At 44.4% G+C, this 25,744-nt stretch overlaps 1 protein-coding gene across 2 annotated transcripts in view; it reads left to right on the top strand.

The window, feature by feature from the left end:
- Window positions 1-1,052: 1,052 nt before the first annotated feature.
- Window positions 1,053-25,744, top strand: part of galt (galactose-1-phosphate uridylyltransferase) — a 94,694-nt gene continuing 70,002 nt past the window's right edge. Inside the window, exons 1-3 of one of the 2 annotated variants that reach the window (XM_069924091.1) lie at window positions 1,053-1,277; window positions 17,247-17,416; window positions 24,679-24,754. In XM_069924091.1, the coding sequence (XP_069780192.1) occupies window positions 1,256-1,277; window positions 17,247-17,416; window positions 24,679-24,754 (268 nt within the window). In that variant the 5' untranslated portion in view covers window positions 1,053-1,255. The remainder of the gene's footprint in view (window positions 1,278-17,246; window positions 17,417-24,678; window positions 24,755-25,744) is intronic. The other variant, XM_069924092.1, reaches the window with a different exon arrangement.

Here is a 25,744-nt window from a genome sequence, read left to right as displayed (position 1 = left end):
ATTGCATTTGCTGTGGAGCGATTGTGACGATTGACAAGTTGTAATGGGTCCAGATCTTTACTTAGGTAAATGTAATTCTGGCTATGACCAACCTCTTGAAGCATTTCATCATCGTAGAAGTCTCCTACAATGATTGGGAAGGCATCCGGATGTGCTGTCTCATGGCTGTTGACCACAGTGTTCAGTCCCTCCAGTGCCAGCTGCTCTGTTAGTCCCTCCAGTGCCAGCTCCAGTCCATTTACTGCTTTCCAGGTTTCTGCGGTGGGAATGAGTCTGTCTTCCACCTCCTTGTGGACGATGTGCTGCAAAGAAGGCCTCTAAAGATAAACATCAACTATTGTTCGAAGATACTGAACTTGGTGAAAGACACACTTTGGACTTTCTGAAACTAACTGGTCTTCAAATTCAAGGAGGCGCAAAAGTCCATACGGACAGATGCACTGAAGCTCCTTGGAGCCACTGGAAAGTTCTGTGGGAAGGATCACATTGTTGACCTGTGGCGAAGAGACCCCAAGGAGCAATATGGAAGCCTCTCAGACACTTAACTGACACAAAAATAAGGAGGAAACGTGGACCAATGCTGACGCCTCGTCGAGGAACATTTTAGATCGCAAAGGGTGGCACGATTGGCATAGCAGTTAGGGCCTCGCCTTTACTGCGCCAGCGATCGGGACCGGGGCTCGAAGCCCGCACTGTCTGTTAGGAGTTTTGTACGTTCTCCCCGTGTCTGCGTGGGTTTCCTCCCACCGTTTGAAACGTAGGTTAATTGGGTGGCACAGACTCGTGGGCCGAAAGGGCCTGCTCCCATGCTGTATGTCTAAATTTAAATGAATGTGGATAATGATATGGTATGAATACATTTCCTGTATATATTATAAAAGTTTTTTTTTAAAAAAAGACCCTTCACTTTAACGTTATAGTTTCCCTAATTATAAAAGTGGATCATTGCACTCGTTTATCATTGTATCCATGAGCTTCTCCTGGTACCTGACTCCTGAGTGACAGGAGAAGGGGACCCTGATTTCTCGGGCACGGTTATGGTTGGCCTGAGGTGGAAAATAAATCATGTGAAGCGGGTTTCTAGTTGAAATGGCGAACGCCGGAAATTAGTCGCATCGGCGTTATTCCGATTTAAAATTAAGTTTCTTTTGAACGAGCGTTAAATCCCGCGCACTCAGGCGGGACCCCGTCAGCCCTGCAGGAGGACCCGAGGGCGGAGGAAGCGAGTGGAGTCGGACCGGGACCCGGACCCGGGATGGAGCAGTTTCACCCCAGTGGTAAAATCTCCTTGTATTGGGTTGGTGATCATGAAACGATCTTGTCGGCTCGGTGGCCGCTCGAGGCCTGGTGGATGTTTGGCCACTGACCCCTTTCGCCAAAGGAGAAGGGGATCTTGGGGGCGAAGGAGATGGGCCGGGAAGGAAGTGTCAACTGAAACGGGCAAGATTCACGTTAAACAGGAAGGAAGACGGGATCGAAGAAGAAAAACCTTGAAAGAGGAGATGAGGTTGAAAGTGACTGGCATCACCTCTCTCTGCAATCCAAAATCTTCTTTTAATACCTACCTATAAAGTGTTTTTTTTTTCTTCAGTTTCATAATTTTTATTCTTGGGGGTGGGAGGAAGGGTTTTTTGAGTCAGGTATTTGGGGTTTCTTTTTTGTATTTGCAGTGTTATAATAATTGTACTTGTTCGTTATTGTGTGTTTAATGTCAAGTCAGCAGTGAGGTCCACAAAAGACTTGACTGAACACAACCAAAACATGTTAGAGAGAGCGCCCACGCTACTCGACTCAACTCACGTGCCCTCGTGATGCTTGCGCAGGTGCCGCGCGCTGTGGCAAGTTCCCTGGCTGCAATGCCATTGCAGGGGGTGGAGAGCAGCTGATAGCAGCAGCTGTTTACATCCTCTTTTTTGAGCTATCAGTGTATGTCACAGTATATAATACAACAATATATACATTCTAACTAGATATATTCAACCCAGTTCAGTCCCGGTATTTTGGGTTTGGCTTGCAGATGCCCCCAGAGTGCATTTTGTAATAGCCCTCTGCTGATGTGGAGGCTTGGGGCACCTTGTCTCGATTGTCTCTACTGTCCATAGTCTCGGGGGCATTGTTTATTGCCTCTCCTGTGGTGATCAGGGGCTCACATGGATCCTGGGCTCACATTCCAAGTCCACAAATACTGATTTGTCTGGGTTTGAGATGGTACGGCTCTCTTACTGAGAAGATATGTTGTCTGTTCCTCTTGTATGTTTTCCTCCTTGAATGAATTAGGTATGACCTGGGTTCCTGGCATCTCATTTCCACTATACCCAGGCAATCGTAACCTTGTGGAGTTTGCATCCTTGCAACTTGCCCATTGGTCAATGGCATGAGCGGCTGGGCGGATTTATCCTAATTTTTCTTTTGTGTCTGCCTTTTTAGCAGCTGGGCCTTGACATGTTGTGGGTCCTTTTGTTGGGTGTCCAGAAGTCTCCTTGCTACTGATAGGGTGGTCCTGGTCTGCTTCGACATTAATCGTTGCTCTGGCTGTCTGTGTGGCAACATCCTCCACGGTGCGAATGGGATAATGAGGCCTTTTACAGGGCCCTTGAGGTCTCGCGGATTTATACAAATTTGGATCTTCTGTCTGTCTTTTTTCTTGCCAGTCACCATGGAGGAAACTCATTAGTTGCAAGAGTGGAGTGATGCCACCCAAGTCCTGCATTCTGTCAAGCTCGGCCTTGACTTTGTCCTTCATTGCTACTGAGATGTGATGTGCTGGGCGGACTATGGCTCTTGCCTTCAGGTTGAGCCACATGGGGTCCGTCACCGGCAGCCTCCCCAGCTCATCTTTGAGAAGTTCATCCTATTCAGGAAAAAAAAAATTCTGTGAAGTCGTCCTCTGAGGGGCTTATCTAATGGACCTCTGTGTTGAATGTAACCAGTCCCATGTCATGCACGCACTGAGGCATAGCAGAGGCATGATGTCCTTGCGGACCATGAAGAAGGTTGGCACATGGAGCCTCCTTTTATGAAACACCGTACCCACCCTGTGCCATTGGTTTGGATTCTGCTGCCTCCATGAGCCACTAGGTTTGTAGACTTGATGCATGGTTTGACTTGATCCGTCTTTCTGGTTAAATATCCTTAGTGACGTGACATTGCATTTGGCCCCAGTGTCAACTTTTTGTCTTGGCTGTCTTGCTGTTGACTTCCATGGATATGAAGGCCTCATTGTTATCTCTGATTTGGGTTTTTGCTGGGTTGCCTGCCATCCTCGTGGTGAACCCATTGACTTAGTACGCATCGTCTGGTTGCTCCCTCTCTTCCTTGTTTCCAAGTGGTTGATGGTCCTCCTGGGTGGTGCGCTGCCTGGATCTGCACCTGCTGAAATGGTTCCATTTGCCGCAGTTCCTGCACTGCTGCCTGAATGGCGGGCACATCTCCCTTCTTGGCAACTCCTCTGCAGTTGCTACATCCTGTCCTGGGTGTGGTGGCGTGGCTGGCTCTTTCTTCTGGCTTCCAGCCACTGTCTGCTTGCCGGTCCCGCCTGCATCGTATCAGGGCTTGTGACCTGCTGTTGTGGAGAGTTCAGCCTTTTACTGTTTTCCCTCGGTGGTGGCATATGCCAAATATGTTGCGATGGGTTTTTTTTCTAGTGTCATTGTGATGTGTCGCAGGAGTGCCTTCCACATATTACCATCACAAATGCCACAGATCATTCTGTCCTTGATTAGCTCCTCGCGGAGCCTGCTGAAATTGCAGGTTTTCATCCTGATTTTTTAATCACTGATGTATGAGTGTATCGACTCGCCAGGCTTTTGGTCTCTCGTGTTGAATTTGAACCTTTCCATTGTCACATTTCTCTGGGGGGGGGTTTGAACATTTCTCTAAATTTACTGCAGCGGGTGCAGAGCTGCCGATGGCAGCTGCTATTTACAGTAGTTACTGTATGTATGGAAAATTAAATAAAAACAAAGCATATTCATTACTACAGCATCAAAACTTGGACTAGAACACAGGACAGGTCGGGCCTTTCCATACAGGTTGTTGTATAAACCTACTCCTTGATCAATCTAATTCTTCCCTCCTGCACAGCCCTTAACCTTCTACTTTGCTTCCATCTATGAGTCTAAGAGACTTTTAGATACCCCTATTATATCAGCCTTCTATACCACCGCCTCAGGCAATGCACTCTCTGTGGGTGCTTGGAACCTACCTCTGACTTCTCTCCTGAACTTGCCTGAAGTGGTATTGGCCTTTACTGCCCTGGGAGAACCCAGTTCACTTAACCTTTCTTCATGAGGTATATTCCCCAACCCAACCTCCTCTGCACGCTCTTCAAAGCTTCCACATCTCTCCTATTACGAGACGAGCAGAACCGAACACAATTTGCGCCTACCAAGAAAATACAGGGATCTAATTTTTCTCAGGCACTTTCACACTTAGATTCCAGTAAATTGGTATGTTAATGACCCGTGTTTAAATTCGGATTGGTGTGTATACACTGAACCGAGAAAAGCCAGTTTAGAGTGACATTTACACTGGAGCCGATGCGAAATGCATCGGCTCAGATACTACCTATCTTGGCAGGTAAATACTGGGATGATAATGACCTCCGCATATCATGTTGGTCATGTTCACACAGGTAAGTGAAATGATAAACAGGTGATTAAATACGGCTTTCAGGGGCAGTGTGATGCATTTCAATGGCAAGGCAGACAAAAGCAATGGCATTCTGGGGATGATCAGACAGCACTTTTGAGATTTCCACTTTTGGGCATTAATTTCTAATTCCTACTATCTCTTTCCTGTTCTTTTACTAACTGCAAAACTGGGCAAAGTACTTTTTGACACTTGTTACAGAAGTTTAATCTCACAAAATAGAGTGGTCAACAAAATAATACTTTATTCAAAATAAAATACACAATCTTTCTCTGGTTTAATCCAAAAATGTTTCTGTTTTAACAGATTTTTTTTATCAATCAAATACTTCAATATTAGAATGATGTGGAAGTTGGTACATGACATTGACTTGAGACATGGAAGTACATTTGTTTTTATTGTATCTAATTCAACAATGGACATTACTTATAGTACATAACATTTAAATTGATTGAAATCATTTAGTGAATTTGTACTAATTTCACCCAATGCATACAATTGCATTTCTGAAAAATAATTTGTCAAGAAGACTAAATGAGCTGGTTGTATTCAAAAATAGTTAACTCTGAATTAATCAATTTTGTATTTTGTTGATTGCTAATCAAACATTCATATGCAATGTTTATCTCTTATCCCTCAATTGTGCTGAATGAGTTTTTTTTATATTTTTTAAAAAAGTAAAATTAACAGGGGAGAAAAAAACCAAGTATAATTGGGCATCTTGATTGCAATGGAAAAAAAAATCAGTGTGGGTAAGTTTTAAATTGTCCAATTCTTTCTTTACCCCTACCAATCAGTTGAATAATGTGATCTGTGCTGGAAGAATTTTGCAAGGCACTTTTATGCAATCATTTTTTTTGATTCAGGAATGTCTATAATGTTCCATTCTACCACATCACCCTGGTGTAGGACAGGATTCTTAAACACTTCTGTCAGGATCCAAAAACAATGTCCCACATCTTGTTTTTGGGTGTGATTATAGTTTTCCTTCCTTATGTGACCTATTAGGTCAAATTATTGTGTTTCAAATTTTCAATGACTTAACAGGCCCCTTCAGGCTTTCTAGTCTGTGCCAAACTTTTTTTTACCTTGTCCCACTGGCCTGCACCCAGTCCATAGCCCTCCATACCTCTCCCTGTCCAAATTCCTCTTAAATGTGAAAATTGAGCCTGCATTCACCACTTCAGCTGGCAGTCCATTCCACATCCCCACCACTCTGTGTGAGGAAGTTCCCATCATGCTTCCCCCTAAACTTTTCCTCCTTTCACTCTTAACCCATGCCCTCTGGTTTATATCTCACTCGTCGCTGTCTATGCCCCTCATAATTTTAAATACCTCTATCAAATCTCCCTTCATTCTTCTACACTCCTGCGAATAAAGTCCTAAACTGTTTAACCTCCCCCTGTAACTCAGTTGCTGAAGTCCAGGCAACATCCTTGTAAATCTTTGCACTTTTTCTATCTTATTGATATCTTTACTGTAGTTAGACAAAACTGTACACAATGTTCTAAATTTCGCTTCACCAATGTCTTGTATAACCTTACCATAATATCCCAACTCCTATATTCAGTACTTTGATTTATGAAAGCCAATATGCCAAAAGCTCTCTTTACAACCCTATCTACCTGTGATGCTGCTTTCAGGGAATTATGTACAGTATCTATATTCCCAGATCCCTCTGTTCTACCACACTCCTGAGTGCCCTACATTTTACCATGTATGTCCTTTCTTGCATGTTTTTGACAGTCTCTATCATCTGCCCCCTTCTTTTGTCTTCCTCATCTTGCATCCCCTTGTTTTCTACGCCTGTTTTCTCAATTCTATATTGTTTCTTTTTCAGCCATCATCCTCTTTGCTCTCTCTTGGGGTTGACCATCCCATTACGGTTCCCCAACTGCTCACATGCACAATCCACTTTAGTCTGAGGCTTGGGACTAGCCCATAGACTGTGTTAACCTTGGGCACCAAGAGAGGCCTTTACTCCAACTCAATCAGATAAAGCACAACCCTCACTGCTGCTGCTGGGGACATTGGAGGATCAGAAAAGTATTGCATCCATTGTGGCCCTGAGGCTTCCTTTGTGAAAAACACAAGGGCCCCATTATGTTTCGATTTCTTCTTCTTTCTTTGGCTTGGCTTTGCGGATGAAGATTTACGGAGGGGTAATGTTCACGTCAGCTGCAGGCTTGTTTGTGGCTGACAAGTCCGATGCGGGACAGGTAGACACGGTTGCAGCGGTTGCAAGGGAAAATTGGTTGGTTGGGGTTGGGTGTTGGGTTTTTCCTCCTTTGTCTTTTGTCAGTGAGGTGGGCTCTGCGGTCTTCTTCAAAGGAGGTTGCTGCCCGCCGAACTGTGAGGCGCCAAAATGCACGGTTTGAGGCGATATCAGCCCACTGGCGGTGGTCAATGTGGCAGGCACCAAGAGATTTCTTTAGGCAGTCCTTGTACCTCTTCTTTGGTGCACCTCTGTCTCAGTGGCCAGTGGAGAGCTCGCCATATAACACGATCTTGGGAAGGCGATGGTCCTCCATTCTGGAGACGTGACCTACCCAGCACGGTTGAATCTTCAGCAGCGTGGATTTGATGCTGTCGGCCTCTGCCATCTCGAGTACTTCGATGTTGGAGATGAAGTCGCTCCAATGAATGCTGAGGATGGAGCGGAGACAACGCTGGTGGAAGCTTTCTAGGAGCTGTAGGTGATGCCGGTAAGAGGACCCATGATTCGGAGCCGAACAGGAGTGTGGGTATGACAACGGCTCTGTATACGCTAATCTTTGTGAGGTTTTTCAGTTGGTTGTTTTTCCAGACTCTTTTGTGTAGTCTTCCAAAGGCGCTATTTGCCTTGGCGAGTCTGTTGTCTATCTCGTTGTCGATCCTTGCATCCGATGAAATGGTGCAGCCGAGATAGGTAAACTGGTTGACCGTTTTGAGTTTTGTGTGCCCGATGGAGATGTGTGGGGGCTGGTAGTCATGGTGGGGAGCTGGCTGATGGAGGACCTCAGTTTTCTTCAAGCTGACTTCCAGGCCAAACATTTTGGCAGTTTCCGCAAAACAGGACGTCAAGCACTGAAGAGCTGGCTCTGAATGGGCAACTAAAGCGGCATCGTCTGTAAAGAGTAGTTCACAGACAAGTTGCTCTTGTGTCTTGGTGTGAGCTTGCAGGCGCCTCAAATTGAAGAGACTGCCATCCGTTCAGTACCGGATGTAAACAGCTTCTTCATTGTTGTTTCATGGCTTGTTTCAGCATCATGCTGAAGAAGATTGAAAAGGGGGTTGGTGCGAAAACGCAGCCTTGCTTCACGCCATTGTTAATGGAGAATGGTTCAGAGAGCTCATTGCTGTATCTGACCCGACCTTGTTGGTTTTCGTGCAGTTGGATAACCATGTTGAGGAACTTTGGGGGGCATCCCAAACATCCATGTTTCTATTTAGCAAGCAGTTAAATTACCAGACTACTATTGCAGAGACCTGAACAAACAATTTGGAAATTCAAATTCAATCACAGTTGTTGTAGAATTAAAATGAAAAATCCATTTGAAGTTTTTAAAAAAGATCTTCTGTAATGTTATTTAAAAAAAAAAAATCATTTGGTTCAATAGTGTCCTTCTGGAAATCTACCAACCTTATCTGGTGAGCCATAAAATCAGATTGTAAAACCATACACTTTACTACTTCAAACTTTGCAATTCATTTCTTAAAATGTTAAATTCTGGTTTTTTTTAAGCTTTTGGGTATCTTATCTAATATTAATATCTTAATGTCAGATTTTGTCTGAGAATCCAAAAATCAAAATCCAACAGGTATGGAAATCTGAAATAAACCAGAAAATACTCAGCAAATCAGGCAGCAGTAATGGAGAGAAAAAAGTTGTGTCATGATGATAATCTGTACCTCTTTTAACTCAAAATGAGTATTTTCTTTTTTAATTTGCTAGATAATATTTGTAATGTTGTGCCTCGGGCCATTTTACTGTGTTTATGCTCATCAATTAAGATCTGTTAATAATAAAAATAATAATTCTAAATCTTCAAGACCATAAATTACAAAGTTGCCACCATTGTCCCCGTGGCAAAGAAGTCGTCTGTGTCTTTCCTCAGTCGGCTTCTTCAGGTGCATTCTCTGCTAAGAATGCACCTGAAGAAGCAGTAGCGGCCCTTTGAAATGCTGTTCAGGTGGCAGCACTGAAAGCGCAACGCTGGCCACCTGAAGGGCACAGCTGCACTGGATGCACCTCTGAACACACTCCGGCTCCTGCCCAGTGTCAGCTGTACTCCTGCCCACTGATGCGATGTCATTTTGAGCACGACAAGAAGGAACACAGGACAATGGCAGACCCTGTGCAGGCAGGAGACAGAATGATGATGATGATTTCAGCATTTCTGTGTGTTCAGAATGAGATACGGCAGATCCTTGCTAAGGCTATTTGTGCTGTTGAAGCTCTTCAATTGTCCTTGAGATCTGAAAATCGCATATGGGCAATCAGGAGAAGCTTCCTGCAAAGGTTGAGTGCAAGAAGGCAGCAGTTAGCAGTCGAAAGGCGCACAGAGCATAAACGCCGCAGATGAAGGTGAATGCTGCTGGTCACATCAGAGACACATCGGTGTCTCTGGAGGTTGAACCGACCCCAGGGTGCTGAGTTCTGGAGTAATATCCTCACCAAATTTGATGATGCTGAGTGGAGGAGACTTTCGTATGTCGTGTGGCATCTTTCACTTCGTGCTGGAACTCTTAGAACCTCACCTGAAGGCATATAGACTGGACTTGCAGTGACCATTGGAGCTTGGACTTCGATGAGCTGTGGCCTTGTGGTGGAATGCCACCCTTTGTGAGTATCGATCCATCAGTACCATCTTTGGAATAGGCGTCGGCACCGTGTGCATGGTGGTTCAGGAGGTGACTGCCGCCTTGAGGAAGTTCCTCGGTAAATGTTTAATCTCCATGCCAAGTGGAACACTTCTCCAGGAGACCATTGACGGCTTTGTGCAAAGTGGATACCCAATGTGTGCTGGTGCCATTGATGGGTCACACACTCCCATTATCACCCCCAGCGTGTATGCTGCAGCCTACTACAATCGCAAAGGGTGGCATTCAGTGGTTCTGCAAGCTGTGGTCGACCACCGATTCTGGTGAGTTAAGCCTCTTTTGATCTTTATCACATCACATCTCAAATGACTATAACTTCACTGTAATTTCCATTCATGTTGCAGCTTCTCAGATGTGTTTGTGGGCTGGCCAAGCCACACGCATGATGCCTAAGTGCTTGTATAGAAAAGCAGAGGACCAGGGCGGATCCCTCATCCTACGTGACGTGAGTGTTTACCCTTCAAAGCTCCATGTTTCAATATGTTATGCATGCTTGTTGTGTCAACGTTCAGGTACATGAATTAACTACATTTATGCATTGTTGTGCCTTCAGGTGTTCAAGGATGTTGATGGGGGGAGGTTCCAGTGCATCTTCTGGGTGATGTGGCATACCCTCTACGAAGCTGGCTGATGAAGAGGTTCACATAGCACCTAGTACGGGATCCGGATCAGCAAAGATTTAACAAGGCCCTTAATTCTGCAAAGATAGTGGTGGAACATGCATTTAGCTGTCTAAAAGGCCACTGACGGTGCCTGTCCAAGCATCTAGATATCTCTACCTCCTTAGTCCCAGATGATGTGTTTGCCTGCTGTGTACTGCACAATATATGTGAGATTAACAAGGAAGACTTCCTTTCAGAATGGACATTGGTTGAAGCAGATGGTCCTGCACCCAATAGCGCAGATTGTCTTGATCAGCAGGCCCATGGGCACCAGGCCATCCGTTCTGCCATTATGTCCATCCTGTAAGTGTATGTCCCTGCTACCCAGCTCCCCATTTTCCACAACTTGTTCCACCCTCCCCACCCAATGTGGCAACGTGAGCCTGCTGCCTGGCATGTGCTCTCGCGAAGGAACGGGTGCATATAAATGAAACTTGAGACTTGTGTGCTTGTCTAAAATTTAATAAAAGATGTTCTTTGAGAAATCACACTGCTTCATAAATATCTGAGGTAGATATCGCAACGTTAACATTTCACATCATGCTTAAACTTGAAGTAAACCATGGAAAGGACAAATAACGGTGCAAATCCACTCCACACTTGAACACCACAGAACAAACACAAAAACAGTAAACACAACAAACACCGCCACCCGGCACCATAGCATCTCACTGCTGAGTGTTTACATCCTTAAGATGTCGCACAGAACATTGCACTTATGAGGGGCTTCATGAACAACAAAAGTGAACAGTGAATTGGCAGCATTAAGGATGTTTAGTCCAACACAAACCTCATTCCAGCATTGAGAGGAATGAGTTGGGTGGGGGGGGTGGGGGGGGAATGAGGAACCTGTCTGGGACTCCAGCATACCAAGGCGACAACTACCGTGATGCACTGGTGTGGAATGAAATGACATGCTGGATGGAGGGACCAGGTACATTGGATGAGGCTGACCATATGACTGTGGTAATGGGGATGGGGAGGCCTCAATTCATGTGACCAATCTGTTGAAGATGACTGACTGCCTGTCCATTGCAGCACTCAGTCCCCGCAGGGAAGCTGCAAACTCAGACATCGACTGGGCATGCTTCTCCACTTCGGAGCGGTGCGTTGCTTCCTCATCGTGATCCAGTGCCTCCGCTGCACGCTGCCGGTCTGTCACTGTCCTCCCTGTCAAGTGCCAACATCATCGCCTGAAGCTCCTTCGTGAGAACCTGACCTTTGGTCAGTCACTAGCGCTTGTGTCTGGAACCAAAGGCTGTGGGTGGAAACAGGAAAAGTGAATCAGCATTGGACTTGGATGCTTCCCCATAAACAACCTCAAATGCAACTGTACCTGTGTTCTCTGTTGAAAGTGCCGCCAGTGATCTCTGCACTGCTTCTCTCGGGGGCATTCAAATCCGTGGCTGCCAGGTCCTCGGCAGTGGCCTCCTCCTCCTGGACCAGCATGTGTCCTCCATTGCTGTTGGGTGAACCCTGAGATCCCTCAGGGATGAGCTCTGGGGTATCAGGGCTCTCCGGAGCGCTGGCTACATTCAAGGGAGTAGCTGAGCAGGTAGCCCCCCAGAGAGTGTGGCACTGGTCGAAGTACTGCCACTTCATGCGCCCATTGCCACTCCTCCTGTTGTGGTCCAGGACTGCGTGGAATTTCTTCCTCATGCTCTTCAGCTTCGTGACCACCTGGTATTTTACTGCTCTTGTGCCCTTGTGCTGCGAGCACTCCAGACAGCTGCTCAAATGTGGGACCATCCCTCACTGTCCCAGTGAGCTCCCTTTCCTGGGATTCCTGAGACAGATGGTCTAGAAGCAGTCTTACCTCTTCATCAGACTAGTTACAAGCCTTTTTTGGAGCCATTGTTCAAATGAACTGTTTTCCTGCACTGCTAAAACAAATCGACTGAATCTGCACTAGCCTGCCTGCACAATGTGCTTCAAGATTTGCGCCAGGCCTCTCCGGCTGATGGCGTCACTGCCACGTCAGCAGCCTGCCCCTTTGACAGCCGCTTTCAGCCAGCTGCATTCAGATGGCTGGGGGAGCCACTGTGCTGCACTGATTATCCCCTGTCGGAGGAGGGTTACCAAGCTTGTCTCACAGGCACCTCCTGCACATTCACATGGCCTCCCCACAGCCGCATATTGCCAAAATATGCAGCTTTACAAGCGGGGCAATTGGCCACCTGAAAGTGCCTAATGACTACTGTGACAGATTATGTTGTGATTGTATTGTAAATAGATAAGTTTTTGGGAGATTATTGGGGCATGTTTTTTAAGAGTAGGTCACATACAAACACTTTAAAACAGATCTTATTTAAAATACTGGAGCTCTGCTCATGCTAGACATGTCAGCCCCAGAGCCTTTTCAAAAGCTTTGGAGAGTGCCCAAGAAACTTCACTAATGGATTGTTGTTTACAAAAAGGCAGCAGATGAAAGAACGTCTGAGATACAGACTGTCTGGAGTGGAACTTGCTGTTCCAAGAAGGTCATGTGGTTTTGCAAGCAGAGAGAGTAAAATGGGCTTTTCTCTCAGAGAGCGAGAGAGAGAGAGAGATCAGTTCTACAGTTTAACACTCAGCAGCAGCTGGGACTGGAACAGGACAAGCCGGCAAGCTTGTGGAAAACTCCATTTGGAAGATTAGTTGTGAGTTCTTAGTTCAGCCTTGTAGTCTCTCCATCCTCCGAGTTGCTCCGCCAACGCTTTTCGCAAACCTCACCCCTGGCTGGAAGCCTGTGGCCACCAAAACCCGGCAATATAGTTATGAACACAGGAAATTTATCACAAGTGAAGTGCACAGACTGCTGGACAAGGGCATTATCGAACCTAGCTCGAGTCCCTGTAGGGCCCAGGTGGTGGTTGTTAAAAACGGGGAAGCCGCAGATGGTGCTTGACTACAGGTAGAGAATCAACCGCTTCACGCTTCTGGATGCGTAACCCCTTCCACAGATCATGGATGTGGTAAATCAAATCACCCAATACAGTGTATTTTCCACCATTGACTTGTGTTCAGCCTATGATCAGCTCCTGATCTGCTGAGAAGACCGACCTTTCAAGGCCTTCGAAGCGAATGGGCGGCTGTATCAATTCCTCAGGGTACCCTTTGGGGTCACAAATGGCATTGCGGTCTTCCAGCGGGAAAGGACCAGATGGTGGACCAGAACGGGCTGACTGTGACTTTCCTGTATCTGGACAATGTCACCATCTGCGGTCATGACATGGAGGATCATGATGCCGACCTTGAGAAATTTTTTCCGACTGCAATTTGGCTGAACTTGACCTACGATTTAGACAAGTGTGTTTTCCGGACCACTCGGCTCGCAATTCCCCTCATGGACTCCCCCCCCCCACAACCAGAAGGCACTCAGACGCTGCCTGGGCTTTTTCTCTTACTATGCCCAGTGGGTTCCACACTATGTCGACAAGGCATGGCCACTCATCAAGACCACCTCCTTCCCCCTGCCAACCGAATCCAGAGCGGCCTTCGACCGCATCAAATCGGACATCGCTGCTGCACGCCCTCGACGAATCCATTCTGTTCCAAGTTGAGAGTGATGCATCTGACTTTACACTGGTAGCCACTTTGAACCAGGCCAGCTGGCCAGTAGCCTTCTTCTCTAGAACCCTACAGGGTCCTGAGACCCAACACTCCTCCGTCGAGAAGGAGGCCCAGGCCATAGTCGAAGCAGTACATCGTTGGAGACACTACCTCACTGGCAGGTGCTTTATACTGCTGACTGACCAATCCGTGGTCTCCTTCATGTTTAGCAATACCCAGCGAGGCAAGATCAAGAATGACAAAATCACCAGGTGGAGAATCGAGCTTTCCACCTTTAATTATGACATACTATATCGGCCTGGTAAACTCAACGACCTGCCAGATGCGCTCTCCAGGGGGACTTGCGCCAACATACAACTGGACAGGCTGCAGAGACTCCACAAGGAGCTCTGTTATCCAGGGGTCACTAGGTTCACGCACTTTGTCAAAGCTCACAACCTGCCCTACATGGTCGAGGAGATTCGCTCCATGACCCGAGCTTGCCCGGTGTGCGCTGAGTGCAAGCCCCACTTCTTCCGTCCAGGTGGTTCATGCAAGAGGAGAAGACTGGCTGCTTCATGTTTCACTTGAAATAAAAGAAACAAAAAGGAACTCTGTGGTGATCTGACAGAAAGAGGTTATCATCTGGAGATCCCTGAGGGGGCAAGTTTCGTCAGCAAGATGCTGAAGTGGCTAATTATAAAGGAATCAGTTGTGGGTGTCCTGGAACAACAAATCTCTCTGAAAACCAACAAAAACCTTCCTGAGCAGTAACTATTTATCTTTCACGCACCAAAGCCTGATAAAATTTATAAATGTCAAATTCTGTGCACAGTATAAGAATTGCCTGCAACCAGTGAACTTGGAGCAATGAGAGTGAGATTGGACTGTGAATCAAAGAACTTTTCTGAACTTACACACACATTAAATGCACATGCTTAGAATTAGAAGGGAGTTAAGTTAGGTTAGCTAAGTCAATAGTGGTAAGCTAAAGTGTGATTCTGTTTTCATGTTTAAAGATAATTAAAAGCAACTTTTGTTTAAGGAACATAGGAAGTAGGAACAGGAGTAGGCCAAAAATGGCCCATCGAGCCTGCTTCGCCATTCAATGCGATCATGGCTGATCTAATTTATGAACTAACTCCACCTGCCTGCCTTCTCCCCATATCCCCTAATTCCTCTATCATGTAAAAAATATGTTAAATGAAGCAGCCTCAACCACTTCCCTGGTTAGAGAATTCCAAACATTCACTACTCTCTGGGAAAAATCTATTTTTCCTCATCTCTGTCCTAAATCTACTCCCCCGAATCTTGAGACTGTGTCCTCTGGTTTTAGTTTCCCCGGCCAGCTCAAAAAACCTTCCTACATCTATCCTGTCCATACCCTTCATAATCCTATATGTTTCTATAAGAAACCATTTTCCTGGTGAATATCTATTGCTGCTTGGTTTTGGGGTCTTCTTGCCCATAACACTACAACCTTGTTGCACTCACCCATCATCATGAAGTGCTTTAAGAGGCTTTCATGGGGCACATTAACCTCCTGCTGCCCCCATCTCTGGACCCCCTGCAGTTCGCAAACAGATTCGACTGCTCTATGGACACTGCCTTATATCAGGCCTTCATCCACCTGGAAAATAAGGACTCATGTTCAAATTCTGTTTATCAACTTCAGTTTGGAATTCAACATAATCATATCTCAGCACCTGATAAGGAAGTTGAGCCTGCAGGACCTAAACACCTTTTTCTGCAATTAGATTCTTGATTTCTTTTTGGGGAGACCTCAAGCAGTCCAGATCGGTAACAGCACTTCCAAGACCATCACAATGAACATGGGTGTCATCTTTCCTGCATGCTTAGTCCACTGGTGTTCACTTTGCTGACCCATGACTGTGAAGCTAAACTCAGCTTGAACCACATCATCAGGAGGAGGAGTCAGCGTACAGAGATGAGGTGCAGTCGCTAACCCAACAACCTGAATCCAAACGTTTAAAAAAAATAGTTGTCAACTTCAGGAGGGCCTGGCGGAACATGCTCAGCTGACCATTGACGGCGCGACTGTTGAGGTCGTCAAGAGTATTAATTTCCTGGAGTGCAACTGCATCACCACCTGGTTTGGAAGCTGTACCATCTCAGACAGCAAGGCCCTGTAGAGGATAATGAAGTCAGCAGAAAATATCACTGGGGGCTCTCTTCCTACCATGAAGACATCTATAACACTTAATGCAGGCAAAAGGCAATAAAAGTCGTGAAGAACTCTACACACTGTAAGGTAAAACATCATGAGATGGGAATGTGTAAGGAGTTACCCTGCCCTGTACAGGGCTGTAACAAGATGTAAATGCATCCTTGTACTTACAAGATAAGAGAGACATTGATGGATTGAGAGGCAGGAAGCTAGCAGGGAAAGGATAGCAACAGTTTTAGTCATTGGACAAGTAATGATATGATGATGTTCTAAGCATGTATCCAAGGGTATAAAAAATCACCATTTTGCTGATAACGGCAGAATGCATTCTCCGACTAACATGTTTAGTCGCAAGTGTTACAATCCGGTAATAAAGAACAAAGAACCCTGATTTCGACTCAGCCTGGTGTTTGTCTCACTCATTCATGAACAAAGCAGACCTAACAACACCCCTTAAGTAATCTGTCATCCCTTCTGCCATCTTGTAGGAGGTATCGTAGCACTCAGGTTGTTGCGTCTAGATTGGGCTATGGTTCTCCCCCATCCCCAAGCCATCAGTTCCTGAATTTCCAGAAGATATCTGGATAGTGTATTGTAAAAACATAAAATGCTGGAGAAACTCAGCAATCAGCCATGATCTAAAATGGCGGTGCTGGCCCGACGGGCCAAATGGCCTACTCCAGCTCCTATTGTCTATTATGTAGGAAAGGCAGAGATACATAACTGATATTTCAGACTTCAGCCCTTTTGGATAGTGTATTTTGGGCTTTTACTGTGTATGTTTTAATATTTTAAATGTGTTTAACTTCTCTTCTAACTTATATTTTTGTAAATATGCTCTGTGGTTCTGGAGAAACGCTATCTCATCTTTACCGTGTGCGGATGATATGAATGATAAATAAAGGTGACTTGGCGTGGGCCATTGTCAAATTGTTCCTGTACTGATGTAAGACACTCTCAAGACACCACAGCTGTAACTGGAGCTCTTAAAAGGAAGATTGGAGAAACATTCTTCTAAAATTAATAGCTAAAGCCAATAGAAATTTTGGAATTGAAACCAAATAGACAGATTTAAATAAAAAGTTGTGATTTGAACAGATTATTGCCTTCCCTGTTTTGTGACAACCTTTTATGTAACATAAGAAATAGGGATTTTATAAAAAATGTGTGGTGAACAAGAAAATGCATCACTTAGAATTTTTCACATAAAGATGAGAAAATTGATATTCAGATGAATTTTTTGCCATGGACTACCTGTAAACTTTTTAATATTAGCTGAACTTCAGAGGAGGAACATATCGATGAGCTTTGTTGCTTCTATTCTCATAACTTAATTTTTATTCTGAAACCAGAACACCAGCATATCCGCTACAACCCCCTCCGCGATGATTGGGTTCTAGTCTCTGCACACAGGATGAAACGACCATGGAAAGGGCAGATAGAGAAACCGGCAGAGGTGAACATTGCACGTCATGACCCAACTAATCCACTCTGTCCTGGAGCAACAAGGGCAAATGGCGAGGTAATTCATAGCTTTACATTGGCAGATGCATGATCTTTAAATCAGTTTGAAAAACTTCATTCATTTGAATATAGAAACTAAGATGTGCTTCCACCGAATCTATTTCATTTGAATATAGATAGCATATATTTAAATTTTTTTAAAATCATATTGAGATTCTAGTTCAAGAGTGGTCTCTAGAATGGTTTTAAATTGGTCTTTAAAAATTAATGCCATCCAGCTACAGAGCTATTGTTTTAACAGAATATAGAAACTTGTTCAAACAAAAAGAGGCACTTCAGGGACTCAGTTGGTCAGGCAGCATCCATAGATAGAAATCGTCATTCAACATTACTGACCATTCTCTTCGTGGATACTACCTGGCCCACCGACTCCCTCCAGCATCTTTGTACACTCTGGATTCCAGCACGTGCAGATTTTGTGCCTATAAAAGCTAATTCAGTTGTTTCTTTGGTTTTATTAATTGCTGTATGGTCTTGGAACCTTCTACTGTAATGATGGTACTAAATGAGACTGACCAACCTGTGGGCAATGCATGCATAAATCACCTTGGGAAGTGACAGGACAATTTGATAAGGAAATGTTGGTATATGCATCCCTGACACTGTGTAAATGCATAAAAGAGTTATTGAGAGAGCAGATGTGAGCAACCTAAAATGGAGGCTTCTGATAGTGGTTGATAAATGTTGTAATAGCATTATGGGCTTTAATATAGTGCTGCTGTTCAGCAGATGGATTTGTAGCATTTGGAGAGCTACAGTTCCTGGTGTTTGAGTTGAGTACAGCTGAAAAATCCTGAAAGTATACTGGAAAGAAAGCTTCTCACTTTTTTTTTTGGATGGGGGGGGAAAGGAAATAAAGACATGGATTAATAAGGAAGTTGAAGTTAGGAATATGCCAGATATATTGGTTTGTAAATAAAAATAATTGCACCTAACCTCTTAAGCTCTTAAAGTACAGTGACAATTCTGTTTTATTCATATGATTGTCATGGAACTGTAAAGTTTGCACTAAGCAAGCGTGGAGAAGAACGGCGCGCACACCAAATGAGATTGGTTTATTACTCTGGCTGTTGCCGGTCTGGGATTGATTGGCATTCCTGCCAGACTTCCCCCATCTTCCTGCCATGCAGGAGGTCACCTGGGACAACAGCCGGTGTCACACCCCGCCCCAGGTTCACACGGTCGCCACGTTTGTCAGCCATTGTGGGCTGGTCTGCGTCTCTGTGCTGGGGCCGCTGCAGTACAATATTGTAAATACATTTTAATAGTTGGCAAGATTTCATAAGAACAATTTAAATAACTGAAAAAAAAATGTGGCACTGCTGCTTGTGCAGACCTGGGAGAGTGGAGACATAGCACTGCTCTGAAGGGTAAATGCTGACAGCTCCATGCAGACTTAAATGGCCTATTAAAGGAGCCAATGGTGTTTTACTTTAAAATACTGCACCCATGGAAGTCTGTGCCCAAGGTGTCAGCACCTGTGCTTGACAGTGGCCATGAGGAGTTGCTGACTCCAGGGAGCAGCAGACCGGTGCAGGGCACCAGAGGGAGAAGACCCCCTTTTGAGAAGGAGAAGCAGTGGATATACGATCCTACAGGACAGTGACCACAGCAGCAGACAAGCAAGGTGATCAGCGGCTGAGGAACCAACACAGGCTGTGGGTGACTTATGGTCTGGAGGATCCATGTGAGCTGTGGGCTTCTGGAGATGGGCTCATGGGGACCAGGTAATGGAACTAGGATTGGAGAGGGTGCTGAGGGAAAAAAAGGCTCCCAAAGGACCACAGGTGCTGAAGACTTCCTGGTCATAATGGAGCTTTGTATCTGGAGCTCAGGTTGCCAATGGATCAAATGTAGATCTGTGCTATTGCGGAGACTGGGAACGCTGGAGGCAAATCCATGGATGCTCAGTGACTCTGAAGGGACTCGTTTTTTGCTTATCTTTCTTTCAAGATTTAAGGGTGCCAGGCTACACTAAAGGGAACTCTTTGTCTGTCTTATGACAGGCAGAAGGCAATTTTGTGTAATATTACAAGTTCTGTACATGAACATAAAATAATCTTGAATATTCTGCATGCAAAATAACCAATATACTGGACTTTTTAAAAGTATTTATTGAGCATCAAAAACAACTTTGTACCCATTATATAGAAATACATTGTGCTCCTATTTTTTTAAAAAACAGAAAAACCAATGCACACATGCAGAAATGTTCACATACACCCTCAGATACATTCCCAAACACCCTACCCCTGACCACCTTGGACTCTCTTAAGGTGCATTTGATTTTCTACAGTTTTTTTAAACAAACTGATATCCCTAATCCATTGTGTAATACAAGGACCCCTGTCAGACATCTAGTGTGACAAGATTAGACAAGCAGATCCTGGCAGGCTGTATCACAGTGTAGTAATGTTGCTGCAGAGAAATGGATCGGTGGTCAATCTACACAACTATAATAATGGCAGAGAGTCTCAGTCCCCCACCACCCTTCCAAATCAACGTCATCTTCTGGGATCATTGTCTGAAGAGGGCATGCAAAACCATTGCAGACACCTTCCACCCTGCACACAGCATCTTTAAGGTGCTTCCGTCGGGGAAAAGATGCAGGAGTATCAGAGGCCAGCACCACCAGGCTGAGGAACATCTTCCTGGCACTGAGAATGCTGAACAACCAAAGGAATCGCTCAGACTAACCATTCAAGACAAGACTCTCATATGTACAAAACTATTTATTTATTTGTATTGTGATGGAATATTTGGGAATATTTTTGGGAGATAAATTGGTAAAATTATAGAGGGTTACATACGTACACACACTTTATAAACAGATCTTATTTGAAATACTGAAGAATTCATATTCAGTGACTTTAAGAAACTATGGAGAATGTTATGCACATTTCACAAGTAGGTGCTAATTGAAATGATGTCATGAAATGAATAGACTGTTGTCTTGGAGGGGCCAGGTTGTCTGTTTTGGACCTTTTTGCAAGGCTTTTGACCTCTCTGCAAAGTGTTCACTTTGAGGTCATTGAGAGGTTTGTTTATCTAAAACAACAGATGGGAGCAGAAGACTAACTCCTATTGTTTTCTGGAGAAGGTCAGGGGTTTTGCAAGTGAGAGAGCGAAGGACATACTGCACCAGCTGTTCATTAGGATGGGGTGACTTGTGTGGATAGCACGCAATTAAAAAAAGCACCGTATGCATGGTGCTCCATATGCTCTCTCGGATAGATTGAGAGACAGGAGGGAGTCTTTGACTGTGTGTGACACAGAAAGTGGTAACAAGCCAGGAAAAGCTTGTTGGAACTGAAACAGAAGCTCCAGAGTTGCAGATGGCTGGAAGTGCTATCTGTCTGATGTTTCCTCTTGGAATAAGGGGAACAGAAATTAACTCTGTGATAGCCTGAAAGAAAGAGGTTACCATCTGGAGAACCCTGATTGGGCAATTTCATCAAAGAGACATTGAGGTGACTAATGGTGGTACCTCAGTTGTGGAAATCCTGGAACTCCCTCTCCCTCTCCCCTAACCTACAAGAACCTTCCTGAGCAGTAAACATTTACCTTTCATGCATCAAAGTGTGGTGAACTTTATACATGTTAAATTCTGTGCACAGTATAAGAATTGTCTGCACCCAATGAACTTGGAAGAATGAGAAGTGAGATTGAACTGTGAACCAACAAACTTTCTTAAATTTACACACATTACATACACGAGCGCTTAGAATTAGAAAGGGGTAAAGCTGGGTAGTTAAGTTTAAGTTTGATTCTCTTTTCATGTTTAAAGATAATTAAAAACAATTTTTATTTAAGTAATTACTTGTCATGGTGAATATCTATTGCAGCTGTGTTTTGGGGTCCTTTGGGCTTGTAACACATAGAAGTGGTAAAGGCAATCGAATTACAAAACTTACAACACTAAAAGCATTTTAAGCAGGTTCATGGCCAGAAAATGTCTAGAGAGAATATGATGATAATAATATGAGTTTATTGTACTCTTAACTGCTGCAGCCGCACAAGCATTTGTAAAAATAATTAATCATAACTTTAATAAAAATTTCTTCTTTGGCTTGGCTTCGCGGATGAAGATTTATGGAGGGGGTAAAAGTCCACGTCAGCTGCAGGCTCATTTGTGGCTGACAAGTCCGATGCGGGACAGGCAGACACGGTTGCAGCGGCTGCAGGGGAAAATTGGTTGGTTGGGGTTGGGTGTTGGGTTTTTCCTCCTTTGCCTTTTGTCAGTGAGGTGGGATCTGCGGTCTTCTTCAAAGGAGGTTGCTGCCCGCCAAACTGTGAGGCGCCAAGATGCACGGTTTGAAGCGATATCAGCCCACTGGTGGTGGTCAATGTGGCAGGCATCAAGAGATTTCTTTAGGCAGTCCTTGTACCTTTTCTTTGGTGCACCTCTGTCACGGTGGCCAGTGGAGAGCTCGCCATATAACACGATCTTGGGAAGGCGATGGTCCTCCATTCTGGAGACGTGACCCACCCAGCGCAGCTGGATCTTCAGCAGCGTGGACTCGATGCTGTCGACCTCTGCCATCTCGAGTACTTCGACGTTAGGGATGAAAGCGCTCCAATGGATGTTGAGGATGGAGCGTTGTCATACCCACACTCCTGTTCGGCTCCGAATCATGGGTCCTCTACTGGCATCACCTACGGCTCCTAGAACGCTTCCACCAGCGTTGTCTCCGCTCCATCCTCAACTAATAAAAATTTAAAAAGACAATAAATACATAAAATATAAAATAAATAATTAAAAACAACTTTTGTTTATTAACCATTTGTCGTAGTGAATATCTATTGCTCCTGGGTTTTGCTCGTAACAGTATTGTATTGATGGAATACTTCTGCATATGCTTGTTTGTCTGTATGTGTTGTATCTGTGAGTCTATGTTTTGCTTCGAGGACTGGAGAATGCTGTTTCGTCAGGTTGTACTTGTACAATCAGATAACAATAAATTTGACGTGACTCAACTTGAGGTGCTTGGCTAAGAGGGACGTAAATGCTATTGTCTTTCTGCAGGGAATTTAGAGAGTTGTTGGAAATTCCAAATATTGCAGAAAACAAGCAGGGTTGCAATTGACTTTTAACATTTCGGATAGTGTGCTGAAGACTCCACTTCAGAACCCTTTTTTTGGGAGGGGGGGCATTAATGAAACACGTACTTGAGTGGCAAGGGGAGCCATTATACTTATTGCATTTGTCATCTATTTCAGGATAGATGGTTGAAAGTCTGGATTTTGAAAAGTGAACCCTGTTGTATAGCGCCTTGAAGTGAATGAGTCCCAAACAAGCGCAGGAGGTAGTGGAACAAATTCTCTCAATTGCCTCTCCCCTCAGTCTCTCCATTTAAACTGTTCAGAAGGGAGAAGACTTTTGAACCTTTGATAGGGCTTTCCATTCCTCTGATATTCCAACGGAGAAATCTGGACTGGCGTCACTAGAGGGGTGTGGGCCGCACCGGGTGATACCAAAATGACTGTCTAGAAATTTTTTTTTGTGCAGTGTTTCAGCAGATATATTTTAAAAAAAATCCCTTTAGTTAGTTATACAGTTTGTTTACTATTATCTGAAATTCTTGGGTCCAGACCCATCTCAGTTAAGCAGACTTTTTGTATATTCAGGATTTTTTTGTTGCCCAGGAGAATACTTGTATTGTTGCCAATCCCCAATCCTTCCCCACCGCTGTTGCCAATCCTGCCCAACAGCCCGAGGTTCTTGCTTCTGCCTGGGAACCCAAGGTCTCACCTCACCTGTAAGTGGTAGGAGACTGCACGGGGATTGTCCTCCAGCAGAATTTCAGGGACTGCGCTAAAAGGGTATTTGAACAGAGGGAGCGGCTGAGGTAGGCGAGCGGGGAGAGAGCACGGCATGGGCGAGCAGATGAGTGTGGAAAGAGCACGGTGTTCAATTCAAATTTTGATCATGCCACAATGCAATTGATCAGCCGTTGGGTGCGCAGTCCACCAATGGGTCTTCCAGTCTGTACACCACTTTTAATAAAGTTGATGTTATATTTTTAATAGTGCGGCCAGTTCCTTTGCAAACCTCCACTTGCCTGATGTTATTTTTCTGGGACCTCCCTTCCAAATCCTCATCTGTTTTCCAGCTGTATCATCTTAGCAGTGAGAGTTTTAATTTTCTTTTGCAATGCGTAGATATCATCATCACACCCTGATGTTGAACGTTCCATCTCCTCAACAGTATCTATAATTTCTCTTAGTCTAGTGTCTGTGGATACTTCTTCAACCATTAATTGCATTTTTACAGTCTGTAGATTCAAATTGAAGGCGTCACCAATGGGTCCTTCAGTCGCTGAGTCTCTTGCTGGTCCACTGCTGTGGTAACCTTCTGTAGGGTAATCTCCCAAACTTCTCCTTTTCAATGGAAGGTGATCCCCTGTTTCTGGTGCCTTGTCCTGGTCTGCTACTTTCCCTGGAGTGTGCAACCCCTTGGAGTATGCTGCCCAGAACAGGTGCCACCATATTGGGCAAAGACCTCTGTAGTTGCAGAATGTATATTCAAAAAAAAACTGCTCCTCCAACAGATTTATTTTAAAGCCTTTATGGATCTGTTGGCATCACAATCAGGTAATAGCAGCTGTTTCCACTTCCCATTCTCCTACATCCACACCAACAGCAGCGGTGTCATTACAGCAACTTGGGCAGTGGTGCTGTTTTGTTCCTGAGGTCATTGAAAAATTAGTGGAGAACAGGGAATAAAAAAAAATGTTTTGTTTTTAAAAAAAAATTTCTTGCTTTATGATGATAGTAATAAGGCAGTCTTATTGTTCCTGTGTTAACAGTTAATTACATAAGGGCTTGACAGAATAGGGTCACCATGCCACCTTGTCTTTCCATGTAACCCTTTTCAGTTTTCTGATATAATTGTGTTGTGGATAGGAGCTATTGAACCACAAACATTAGAAATGAGCAAAAGTTACAATATAGGCTTGAAATTTAAAAAAAAAATTAAATTATTTTTTAATATAACTAGAAGGCTTGGGCTCAACCTCAAAGGAATTGGTACTTCTAATGTAATTCTGATTGGGGTTTAAAAACTTGGCACTTGTTTCATCATGTTTAACAATGTGTAGTCTTTGCAGTTTAATTTTCCTGATTCCATAATCTAATATTTTATGTTGCATGCTGATAGCTCTACATGTCACAAATTTTCCATTTTCTCTTTTGAAAGAGCATGTATTATAAAGTTGATGGATGTTAAAAGTTGTTTTATTTTTGTTTCATTTTGCAAAGGTGAACCCAATGTATGAAAGTACATATGTTTTTGATAATGACTTCCCGAGTCTTCAACCAGATGCTCCAGATCCAGGTACTTGGAATTTTGTGTTATCCCTTTGCATGGATATTCTCATTCTTGAATACGTCTTTACAAAATCTTTTTTATTTTTGGATGGAATATTTTTATCATGTAGTTTAAATTCTATCAGTACAATTGAATTGTTTGTCATGCATACGATGCTTTTTTTAATTGCGTGCTATCCACACAAGTCACCCCATCCTAATGAACAGCTGGTGCAGTGTTGGAGGAAGTTAGAGGGTGGGTGAAGACTCTCGCGACAATTGTATCGCTTTTTGCCAATGAGAGATCCATTTTAGAGTCTAAAACTAGCAGGAAAGAAACTGTCTTTGAACCTGGATGTTGTGTTTTAAACTTCGTATATCTTCTGCCTGATAGAAACTAGGAGAGGAGAGTATGAGTGATCAGGCTGGGATGGGCTCTTCTATAGGTTGCCTGCTTTCCTGAGTCATCAGGAGGTGAATATGGAGAGGAGTTTTGTGTGCGTGATGCCATGAGCTATGTTCACATTTCTCTGTATTTTCTTGTGGTTGTGGGCTGAGCAGCTGCTCTACAAAATGCTGGAGCTGCTATAACAGCAGTAGTGCTGCTGGTGGGGACACGAGAGAGCAGGGAACAGTGACACAACTCTGCAAAGCTTGGATCTACTGACTGGTCATGTTGCTAACAGTTCCATACAGGCTTTAAATGGTCTGTTAAAGGAGCTAATGGTGTGGTTTTTTTAAATTCTGCAACCATGGAGGTGTGTGCCTAAGATGGCAGGGCCTTTGCTGGGCAGCGTACCATGAGGAATTCCAGACTCCAGGGTAGCAGCGGGCTAGAAATAGGGGAATGTTTCTCCCCTCCCCACCCCTCACCTCCAGTTGAGAAGGAGATGACCCTACAGGACGGTGACCATTGTTTGTGGAGCAGCGAGGGGCTCAGCGGTTGAAGTTTCCATAGAGGCTGCAAATTGCTGACTACTTGCAGTCAAAGGACCCACACAGGCTGTGGACTGTTGGA

Source organism: Narcine bancroftii, chromosome 3 (assembly GCF_036971445.1).
Source record: "Narcine bancroftii isolate sNarBan1 chromosome 3, sNarBan1.hap1, whole genome shotgun sequence".
NCBI classification, from domain to species: Eukaryota; Metazoa; Chordata; class Chondrichthyes; order Torpediniformes; family Narcinidae; genus Narcine; species Narcine bancroftii.
This window is presented reverse-complemented; position numbering and strand designations above follow the sequence as displayed.